Source organism: Lagopus muta, chromosome 1 (genome assembly GCF_023343835.1).
Source record: "Lagopus muta isolate bLagMut1 chromosome 1, bLagMut1 primary, whole genome shotgun sequence".
NCBI lineage: Eukaryota > Metazoa > Chordata > Aves > Galliformes > Phasianidae > Lagopus > Lagopus muta.
Genome location: NC_064433.1, coordinates 104,310,891 through 104,322,342, shown reverse-complemented (window position 1 = coordinate 104,322,342; position 11,452 = coordinate 104,310,891). Strand labels below are relative to the sequence as shown.

Sequence of the window (11,452 nt, the reverse complement as noted above, 5' to 3'; positions counted from 1 at the left end):
GATGAGATCTCCCTGGAGTCTTGTCAGAGTATGTTTTCTCATACCCTTTTAGGATCCTCTTGATGCATTTCTTTGTGATCAGTAACACCCATTTACTCCTGCACACTGGGCAAACAGCCTCTGAAGCAGGACCTGGGGCTCTGGAGGACAGACATTTTTCTGTTCTAAACCTATAAAAGCAGCCTCAGGAAAGCAGGCAGGGGAGGGCACGTCCCTTGTGGCCAATCCCCTTGGTGTGGGAGCAGCATAGGAGCGGAGGTGGCAAAGTCAGGTAGGGACCTGCTGTGGTAATAGTGAAATGGGCAGACCTTGGAGCTCTCTCCTGCTTGTCAGGGGAATGCTATGGGCTGCCAGCCCCATGCAACATGAGAGCAGTGAGTGGGAGAGCCGCATCCCGCCTGCCCTGCAGATTAACCTCAGTGCCACACATCGCCACCTCCAGAAGGGCTGCAGTGCAGGAACGGATGCTCCACCGGCACCAGGAGAAAGAGTGAGTTGCTGCTTTTGTGCTGTCCTAAGCAGGGGGTGGTAAATAGCTGGAGAATGCTTAATAGCTTGTTTATTCATGTCTAAGGCAGTTTCTCCCACAGCACAATTATTTCCTTGTCACCAATGTTCTCTTCCTGGAAGGTATGTTTCAGATTTGTTGCTTCGTAATCACAGGGAAATAACAGGTTATGCAAAGTTTGTCTTGGATGTGTTGCAATTGTTTATACTCATATGTCTGAGTTAATAATTAATAGCTGTATGAATAATAAACTGAAAGAACTGTGGAAAGGTTTTGCTCCCTCTTGCAAACACTTCTTTAGGAAAACCGTTCACCAAAGGCAGCAGAGCTTTCCTGTCAATTATTCCCATTGTGTTCTGTTAAAAAACTGTCTTGAGAAAGGCACTGGCAGAGGACAGTCAGGGGAAGAGCAGCTGGAACCTGTGCTTTATTCTGCTGTTTAATTTACAAGTCAGGCTGGTGATGCAGGGAGTACAAAGCACAACAAGCACGCCATCACTCTGTGGCTCTGCAGTCTGCTGGCAGTGACACCATGCTCTGTCCCAACCCGTGAGTGGGAGCTGAGACACCCAGCACCAGGTAACCCTGCTTCTGGACTCCAGCCTCCATCCTCTTCATGGCCATCTTCTTTGCGTCTTTCTAACATGTGACTTTGCTTGCTTGCATCTTTTTTTTTTAGTCTGAGATTTGAACAGAAGAAACTTGATTGTTAGAATACACTTTGTATACCATTTGCACTAACGAATTAAGCATAACTCTTTGGGTTTGGTAAATCTCTAACTTAGTGTAATGCTTAACTTGAACTTCTGTGCCAGACAGATTAGAAATGGAGCTTAGAAATGATACAATCAAAAATTCGCCATCAAATGTTCTTTCCTAAAGTTCACGCAGTGTGAATGCCTCTGCTCTAAAAAGGCATCGATTTGACACAAAAACCAGAGAATTTTTAAAAGTGGTTTTAAAATTACTGTCAGCACTTTGATGTTGAATTATTCATCTTGGTTCCGTGGTGTTCAGACGGAGTGGCCCCTGATTCCCCAATGGTGTGCCCTTCAGCAGAAAGAGGAATAAACAAAGCATTACTAGTTTTATGAAAATTCTGTTGGGAAGACTACACAAGTCTATTCTTTATGTACGTGGGTACATGCTTTTTGAAGGCCATGAGAAGATCATGCTAAGCTCAAAAGCCCTAACATTGTAGCTTGCATGTATTTAACACATTCTGAATCAGCTGCAGTACTGAAAGAAACTGTATTTGTTGAGGCTTCTCTTAAACAAAAACAAATACAATCAGCCTGATGAATGGAAAAAGGATGGGTCATTCAGTAACAGAACCAGGAAGATATCGGAAAGTAATGATATTGATTAAAATAGAAGTAAGATATTTTCACACTTTAACACATATCCATGCATGCCGTGTTTCTCCTTAACACAAAGTCAGGAGTTGGTTTGGATGCCCCGTCCCTGGAGACACTCAAGATCAGGCTGGATGGGGCTCTGAGCACCTGATGGAACTGTGGGTGTCCCTGATCATTGCAGGGGACTTGGACCAGATGGCCTTTAAGGTTTCCCATCTGAAACAATTCTGTGACTTCCTGAATTAAACTATTCCAGACTAATACTGAAGCAGGGACACATACAGCTGCTCAAGATGTCTGAGGGTTCATGCATTGTTCAGGTTCAATGCAGTAGAACTGCCTGATTTATCTTGCATTTCTATCACAGCTAGGAAGGAATTTGTTCCCCTACGTGTGACAGCACCTCCATGACATCAATGGCTGTTCAGCCCAGTGACAGCAGCTCAGGCTTTTGCTGTACAGGTACAAGAAGAAACCATGTTCAAGTAAGGAGCAACAAGCATGGTTCATGCTGCAGTCCAGAAGTGTGCAGGATGTCAGCTCTTACTGCTGCTGCTCTACCCACCTCCTCAGTGCCACCTGAGCTGTGAAATGCAGTGTATTCTACATGGCCCTCTCATACCTGCATGCAAACAGGAAAACAGAGAGGCAGTCCTCACTGCTCTCCTTCTAAATGCTTTGGGCTTTATCCAGTCTTTCATGTTATTTTGGTCTAAATTGGGTGGTTTTGGTATTCATTCTGTGTACGTTGCCCAAGCTGCACAAGATTATATGGATTTAAGCTCCTCTTTGCTTAATACAGCACTTTCACACAGGCACATGCTAACACAAGTGATCAATGAAGGGTTTTAATTAGTTTTTTTTCTGAATAGAGAATGGAAGAAAGCACCCCATGAAGAAATTAATTGTATAGGCTGGGGACTCCCATTGAATAGGATTAACTTTCCTTGAGACAGTAGCATTCTCACACAACAGTCACAGGCTTTTTATTGCTTTTTTGCAGTTTTCTTCATACACAGGATCTGCAATTAGCAATAAAATAAGATAAAATAAAATAAACTTATAAATTACTGGAATGATCAAAGCAAATTGAGAAACCTGAAATGACATTATTACTAAGCAGGTGTTGGAAATGTCCTGTAGCTATCCGAACCTGTAAAGAAAAAGGTGGGAGTGGAAACTTGTGCCAGGAAATTTTTGGGGATCATGTGCTACGAAATGGGGTTTTGGTGCTGGAAAGATGATATACAAGTAACAGTATTCACAGTTCAAGCAGTCACACCAGAACTGTTTTCTTCCAGTATCTGTGTCTAATCCAATTTTCATTTAAAAGACCCCCTGCTCAGGGCAAAAATGAACAGATGACCAGCTGAGTTCAGATCATTTGATGACATTTTTCTTCAGAATCAGGTTGCTGCTATCTCCAGCATGCGACACTTTCCTAAAACCATCACGGCTTATGTTTGCCACTAAGCAAAGACCCCAGCTTGGGAGAAGAACTTCCTTCCCAGGATGGGGAACGTACTGCATGTGCCAGGCCTCATTTTCTTCCATTTTCTTCCAGTCTTTGTATTACTGAACATACAGACTGCTGTGCCTTCCACATGCTTTGGCTGAGGCTGTGCTCAGAGATAGGGGCACTGTATACTTTTCTAGATGAGTTTAAGAGGAAGGTGGAATTCAGAAAACCACTTCCGGGTGGTGAGGCGCTGGCACAGCTGCCCAGAGAAGCTGTGGTGCCCCATCCCTGGAGGCACTTGAGGCCAGGTTGAATGGGGCCCTGGGCAGCTGAGCTGGTGGGGGGCAGCCCTGCCCACGGCAGGGGTTGGGGCGGTGTGGGCTTTGAGCTCTCTTCCAGCCAAAATCTACACTTCAAAACATTTTTGAGGTGTTTTAATGCAGGAATAGGCAGGTTACATTGGCAGATTGGAGGAATAGGCAGAAACATTGTCAGCTGTTTGGAAGAGAACTGGACCAAGTACCAGGAATTCTAATGGGGTGATGATACTCTGCCACTGCTTAATGAAGCTGGGTGAATGTTTAGGAGAAAAAACAGGCATAAAGAAGGACCTCTGGGGCCTTGCAGTCTAAGTGATACTTGAGGCAGTTTTTTATTAACTTCAGTTTTTCTCACATGCTGATTTAATTTTTCACTTCATTCTCAAACAATAAGTGCTTATCTATCTGCCACTCCAGATGGCAAGTTTGGGTAATACGACTTGGTAGCTGTTTACCTGCTGTGTTATTTGCCTATTTTTCTTCCACTTCTAATTGTATTTCCCAAACGAGACCATGTAAGGATGGGAAAAGAAGGAAAGCAGGAATTATGTTATCCAATTCACCAAGATAGGTGTGGATTTGTTGGAGGTGGCAGCTATAACAGATGACCAGCCACTGATAAAAGACATTACAAAAACACTACAATTTACAGCACATAATTTTAGAACACTGTCTAATTGTCAGCTGACTGTATAAAGCTAGCTTCAAAAAAGGAACAGTGCAGTTGGGTGAAGGGCTTGTTATGGTGTCCCACCTCCCCTTCATTGGAAACACGGTTGTTTGAGATGCTGTTAAATCAGTACTGCCAATGCATAAGCTGCTTCGTTTGAATAAACCACGGTCAGTTTGGACACTGCCTCTTTGCTGCGTTAGACTAAAAAAAGGAGCCACAGTGTTACCTCTGCTGCTGGAGGTTATCTTGCAGCCTTGCACAGCTCTAGACTCCGCTACTATAAAGTTTAAAACAAACTTCCAGCAGCAGCACAGAAGTCCTATAGCACATACTACTCTTAGGCTACAGAGCCACTGTGAGTTTTAATCAAAGTGTGTTTATCACATACCTCTCTGCAATTGCTTAATGAACAAGTTCGGTCATTTCTAGTGTGAAAATGCATTGTCATTTTAATTTCTTCAGTCTTCAGTTAAAATTATGTTTGCTTAATTTGCACTCATACTGTTAACTTTGTCTAGGTTTTCTCCTGGCAAATGCTTTCTCTGAAATAGATAAATCCCAATAATTTTATTGACATATGAAAGTGTCTGCGATTTATTTTATCCTAACTGTGAGCCATAGCTGAAGAGTTGAGCAAACACAGTGTGAAGGTTTAGTAAATAGGATTTTCAACACTTTCTGTGCTTAGAGGCTTAGATGCTGGGTATCAAATTCATCTGGCAATAAGGATATCAGAACAGTCACAGCTTGGATGTGTCTGACCTTTGAAGTTAAACGTTAGCTAACAGTTGGATTGGTATTTCTGGTATGTTCCGCAATAAGTCTGAGGAATGTGCGTTAAATATTTTATTTCAACATTAAAATGTCTGTATTCTTCTTTTAAGAAAACAATGTGCTACATTCAAGGAGTACATACGGAATGAAATCATGTTTGAGTCAGTTTGCTTACGTTTACACTACATAAGAATATATAAGAATGCACAAGAGGGCCATAATCTGTCAGACCAAAAATCTGCCTAGCCATGTAGCCACCTCAGTGTGTCTGGGAGATGTCTCACTCTTAGTGTCTCGAAAAGTCAAAGAACAATTGATCTCTACACACTATCCCCACATTATTTGTGCTGTTGCAGTTTACCAGCCACCTCTTTTCCTGGCTAGAGTCCTATCTTACCTAGTTCCGCCCTACTTAAAGGGAAACCCTTCTATATCTCATTGTCCTTGTTGCTCTTCTCCAACTCCAGGCATGTGGCATCCTTTCTGAAGTAGTGGGATCTGAACTGCACACAACAGGCAAGTGTGAGCAAAAGACTTATGCAGAAGATCAACCATATTGTCTTTTTTCCCTATACTTACCTACTACTACTTAGAAATTTAATCATTTTTTAGTTGCTGCTTTTTTTCATGCAGCTGTCTATCACAAACTAAAGATCTCAGTTCCGTAGAGGATCAGCTGGTAATGTCCAACCCAAAGTCTGTTATTCCTTATTGCCATTTTTTTTCCTACATGTGCACGTTCCTTTTTCTTCTTTTTCCTATAGATGCCAAAGTTCTGGCCACTTCCAAATCATGATTTCCTGTTGATACATCCTCTATAAATGAAAAATGTGGAAAGTAGGACACAAATTATACGGTCAAAATGCAATTATGTATGTATTTTGTGTAGTATCATTAAAAGAATGACCTCAGTTGAATTTTCAGCAGCTTAAAGCATTCAAATCTAAATTGCAATTTTCCCCTTTATTTTCTGTTAAATTACCATTAAGTTTTAGCAGAAGACTTCATTGCCTAATGATGGGAGACTGGATATTAGAAACAAAACAATTCATATTTTTATTGCAAATACTATTATTTTCCTATTTATCTGGTATGTTTTCCATAACTGTAGTTGCATTGCCATGTCGTCTGAAGTGCTGGACACACATTCTGGACATGGAGCAATCTTCACACATTCTAAGGACCAAAATTCATTCCACTGCATGCCCTACTGTTGCCCTCACTGGAACCTGCTGCCTTTAGTCAAAATTTGGGTCTACCGTTCCTTGGTAGTTCAAAGCAGTTACAGACAAATCAAACTTTGTAACATTTTGTAATTTTTTGTTGAGAAATACCATTTTTCACCTCTGCTTGTACCATCATTCAATAATATGCCAAATGTATTTGCTAAGATCCAATGCTGCTCTGAAAACCCAAGAGCTTGTTGCTGAGAAGTCTCACCAGTCCTGCCCCAACCACTTGAGGTGGACCTTGGTTGGGATGAAAAATTGCTCAATGCTCCATGGCATTCCTGCAGGTGCTAGTTTGTTTTACCAGGCTAAATGAAGGGAGCCAGAGCAATCAGGATCTGTCCTATACTGGTTGCCATGCAGAGACGGTGAGAGATGGTCCTTGCATCTCAAAATTTACAGGTTAATGTTGAAAATGATGTAGCTTTATATGGACAAAAAGCAAGTTTTATGGAAACAAGTTGGCTCCGTATGGGTCTGAAGGATACATGCTGCATCCAGCAGTGCTTCTGATAATAAATGAGAAGAGCAAAGCAGTGTTAACAGTTAAGCATCTTCAGTATACTAAAGAAATTGTTTTCTTTCAGTAGGTAAAGACAAGCGATAAAATCCACTGTGTAAAAGGAGAAGACACGTGGCATTTTGGCACCAGTACCAATGAAGCTAACAGCCTTCTCTACTTTCTGTTTTTGGCTGGCTCTCTTTTTGGCTGGCTTCCTTAGCATATGCATTACTGACAGTTTTATGGGAAGTCAGAAGAACCATACACTAATTTTCACCAAGGAAAGCAATATTCGCAACTGCAGTTGCTTGGCGGATATCCGTGACTGTGACTACAGCCTGGCAAACCTGCTGTGCAATTGCAGAACCGTGCTGCCTTCTACCATGGAAAAAACTGACTACAGTAGCGACCTGACAATTTGGTTCACAGACACCTCTGTGCTGGAGATGCTCCTCAACTTCACAATGGTGTGGGATTTGAAGCTCTCCTTCTGTGGCACTACTCCTCTACCAACAGAATACTTGACCATCTGGGGACTGAGAAAGCTCCGGGTGAAAAATAAGGTCAAGGGACAATTTCCAGAGCAGAGCGTAACCATCTACAGTAGCAGCAAGAATGAAAAAGAAGATCTACTCACAATGCACAACAAAGACAGGCAAATGTTAGTGTACATTTCTTTCCTGGATACCTCTCTTTTCAATGGATATTCTTTGCTGAAGTCATACAGTGTGGAAAATGTCTCTAGTATCACAGAGCACTTTCACAACCTGCTGTACTCCAATGTTTTCTCAAACTCAGATAACAAAAGTTATGTTGTAACATTCATTTACTGAGTTTTCTAGCACAGTCAGCCAAAGGCATGGCAAACTGCTGAAAGAGACATGGGACTCTGTTTGGTTTGGCCACAAGGAGCCATTATGGGATGAAAAGTTTTGACTGTGTACTCTACAAGGAGGCGTTTGAAGTAATACAGATTCATCTGACTAACTCAATAAACGCTTCCTTAAAGAACAAAGAACACATGAAACAAGGTAAAAGCATCACTACAAATCTTTTATATTGTAAGCTAAGAATTGAACACACTCTCTGTTCCCTGACAATCTTGGTCACTCTCCACTGGGCACACTCTGGTTGATCAATACTTTTCTTCCAATGAGGGAGGCCAAAACTGCCAGTAGTACTCTGCACACGGGGAATAATCCCTTGCCTATATTTACTGGCCTCACCTCTGTGCTGTGAGGTTTGAGGCATTTGAAACAGACTGCCCAGATGTGTGTTCAATACCCATCCCTGGAGGTGTTCAAGGCCAGACTGGATGGGGCCCTGGGCAGCCTGCTCTGGAATTAAATGCGGATGTGGGTGGCCCTGCCTATGGTAGGGGAGTTGGAGCTTGATGATCCTTGAGATCCCTTCCAACCCAAGCCATTCTGTGATTCTAAGATTCTATGATTCTATGATTTGAGGTGTTTACAAGTTACCAGAGAAAAACTGAGAGTGCTGGTTTTCTTTGCCCTCCACTGAGTTGTCAGGGCTGGGATCCCCATGCTCAGCCTGGGTGACAGAGCCTCTTAGGACAGCAAAGGCAGCTTTGCAGTCTGCTTCCCACCTCAGCATAACCAATGGTGCATTTGCGAGATGGCCAGCAATCTGTGGATTTTCAGTATGTGATGGAGGGTGCCCAGTTATGTAGCAGGGTACTCTCGTTTTCCATTCATTGTGGGAAAAGGTGGGCAAGAGGTCACCCTGCAAAATGCCATGATTATAAAGGTGTGTTTTTTCCCATAGATGGCTCCTTTCTCCAAATACAGCAAAGTTGATTTCATCTTTTGTGCTGATGGTAAACTCTCCTCTCTAAGAAAAGGAGAAAATAAGCCATCCTGTGACTCATCTGATAAGTAAGGCAAAGCTTCAGGCAACAGGTATTAGCTGCACTGTGGGAGAGATTGCCATTCCCTGAAAAACATCACGACAGTGTCAATAGCCAAGTCTACTCCTTGCCCATGTCTGCAGGATTCACATTCTGTGAGATGCAATTAAGGCTGGAATCAATGTGTATAGTATAATAAAGTCCAAACAGAATTGCAATGCCAGCAAAGGATTACATTTTTTGTTGTTGTTTTTTTTTTTTTTTTTCTCTTAATCTGGGATAAAATACATGTACTGAGGGGGACAGTTATTAAGATTCTGAGGAACCAATGAATTTGTTTCAGTAACTTTAAGCCTTGCCCATAATTATAATCAATGGTGGAGCAGTTTTGCTAGGTAACACAACTCAATTTTGTTTTTTACATACACTTCATTACTACAGACTTTGCCACTGAAATCAACAGTGTAATAGATATTAGGAGAATCAGCTCGATTTGCAATTGTAAATTAACAGATTTAAAGACACTGGTGTTTATGGGCTGAGCAGTGAACTCCATTTAACTCAGAGAGCTATTCAATCAGCTGTTGTACAGACTTTTGTCATTTATTAGCATCTTGAAAACAAATTGAAAGTTTTTTTCCACAAATGAAAAATATTACTTGTGAACACTCTATGGTTTTTGTCACAAGTTCCAACATGGTTAGGAGCTGAAGCTGAGGTGACAGAGGTTAGGAGCAGGGGTGTTCTGAGCATGTACTTGCCTGGTATGGATTATAGAGGAATATAAATCATCCAGGCTGTGCAAAACTACTAACATTGCCTTCACAAACTGACTGATCATTAACTCTGCACAGGATACTCTTGTTAAAAAATACACATAATATATTGATTTCTAAATGTTATTAATCCTCTCTTAAAAATCAAGTCTAAATCTTTTTCAGTTAATTCACTGATGCTCTGCTGCCCTCTAGTAAAAAATGTGCTGAATAACACAGTAACACAATACTATATTGCCAGGGCAGCAATGATTGCTGAGGTTACTGTTTGAAATCCACACACAGAGCAGAAACTGAGGACATGTGTATTCTGGCTTTCTTGGGAAGAAATCACATTAATAGATCTGTGTGCTTTTTAATGCTGTAAATTAAAGTTTTGATCACTCTTGCCACAGCTGTGTTCTGAATAATGATCAAATAAAAGACATCATATTCCTGTGTACAAGTAAACACTGCAGAAATCTTCAAGGAGTCAGGGAAAATCCTACTTTCAGTTACATGATTGGCAGAAATCCACAGCACCAATATTGCATTCATCTTTGCAGTTCATACATTTTTCTTCAACAGATACCAAGAATCTGATTCTCCAAATTTACATTTGATTTGGTTTTGCCATACAAAAGCACTATTTCAGAAGCTTGCAGAATTTCTTCATAGCAATTCAAAGAGCTAAATACAAAGCAAAGTACATAACGCATACAATGTGAGCTTTATTAATTCTGTTGGCAGAGGTTTCTTTTCTCTGCATCTGGACAAACTGCAGTGGTACATTAAGTATCACAATGCAGAAATAATTACATAATTTCATAGAATTATAGACTGGCTTAGGTTAGAAGGAACCATAAAGATCATCTGGTTCCAACCCCTGATGTCGACAGCGCTGCCCGCCACCAGCTCAGGCAGCCCAGGGCCCCATTCAACCTGGCCTTGAGTGCTTCCAGGGATGGGGCACCCACAGCCTTTCTGGTCAGCCTGTGATGTTTCTTACCACTACCTAACATCTAACTTAAATCTCCCCTCTTTCAGTTTAAAGCCGTTCCCACTTGTCCTATCATCAGACAGTGCAAAATGTTGGCCTTGCTTCTGCTGATAAGCTCCCTTTGGGCACTGTAAGGCTACAGCAAGGTTGCACTGGAGACTTTTCTTCTTCAGGTTGAATAAGCCCAGCTCCCTCAGCCTTCCTTCATAAGAGATGAGCTCCAGCCCTCTGATCAGGACCTGCTCCAAAATCTCCGCATTTTTCCTGTGTGAGGGCCCTAGATTTAGTGAATTCATTACAATTAGTGTAAGACTGTTCAATCACACCCCAAACTTCGCATCATCATTTTATGGTGTTTCATCACATGTTTATAGTAACTAATATTTACACACAGTGCTTCCATTCTCTATATATGAAGTCCAACCTGGTTTGGCGGTTTTCAGTCTTGGTGTATGATTATAGGCTATGCCAATGAATAGAAATTGAGCCTTTTTTAGAGGCTGTAGGACGCTGGCCAAGCCTTCTGCGTCTCCTCCCATGTAGAGGAGGGGCTGCAAGATGGAGGCTACTTGGTCATAGATCATTTGAGTTAGAAGGGACCTTTCAAGGCCACCTGGTCCAACTCCCCTGCAGTGAACAGGGACACCTACAGCTACATCAGGTTGCTCAGAGCCTGGAAGGATGAAAAGGCCTCCCCAGGTTCCAGCACTTACACCTGGAAAGAGTTTTTAAGAAGGCCAGTGACACACGGGCCGCAAGTTCAAAGGGCCCGCGCGCCCTGCCTGCCCCTCCCCCGCCTACCGCGCGCCGCTTTCCCGACACAAGATGGCGGCAGAGGCGGTTCCATTGGGAAGAAGGGGAGGAGAGGCACGCGGCGTGTCGAGTCGCTCTAGTCCCTGCTCTCTACGCTTCCTGCTGGGTACTCTCTACCCTCGTTTCGCCGCCTCTCTATGGTCGGGAGGTTTCTGTCCGTTGCCGGGGGAGAGGCGGCGGGCGGCAGCCGACAG

At 42.4% G+C, this 11,452-nt stretch overlaps 1 protein-coding gene across 8 annotated transcripts; it reads left to right on the top strand.

Annotated features, from left to right (window-relative positions):
* Positions 1-274: 274 nt before the first annotated feature.
* C1H21orf62 (chromosome 1 C21orf62 homolog) lies at positions 275-8,948 on the top strand. Of its 8 annotated transcripts, none has more exons than XM_048931908.1 (3): positions 275-490; positions 5,560-5,608; positions 6,909-8,948. In XM_048931908.1, the coding sequence occupies exon 3, from the start codon at positions 6,979-6,981 to the stop codon at positions 7,654-7,656; it is 678 nt and encodes a 225-aa protein (XP_048787865.1). In that variant the 5' UTR covers positions 275-490; positions 5,560-5,608; positions 6,909-6,978; the 3' UTR covers positions 7,657-8,948. The 8 variants fall into 8 exon arrangements, with proteins under 8 accessions (XP_048787865.1, XP_048787888.1, XP_048787873.1 ...); XM_048931931.1 differs by having other exon boundaries at positions 6,912-6,974; XM_048931888.1 differs by lacking the exon at positions 275-490 and adding an exon at positions 520-1,087 and having other exon boundaries at positions 6,912-8,948.
* Positions 8,949-11,452: the final 2,504 nt, after the last annotated feature.

Coding starts and splice junctions, on each gene's coding strand:
- C1H21orf62 (XM_048931916.1), top strand. CDS start 6,979: ATGAAGCTAACAGCCTTCTCTACTTTCTGTTTTTGGCTGGCTCTCTTT.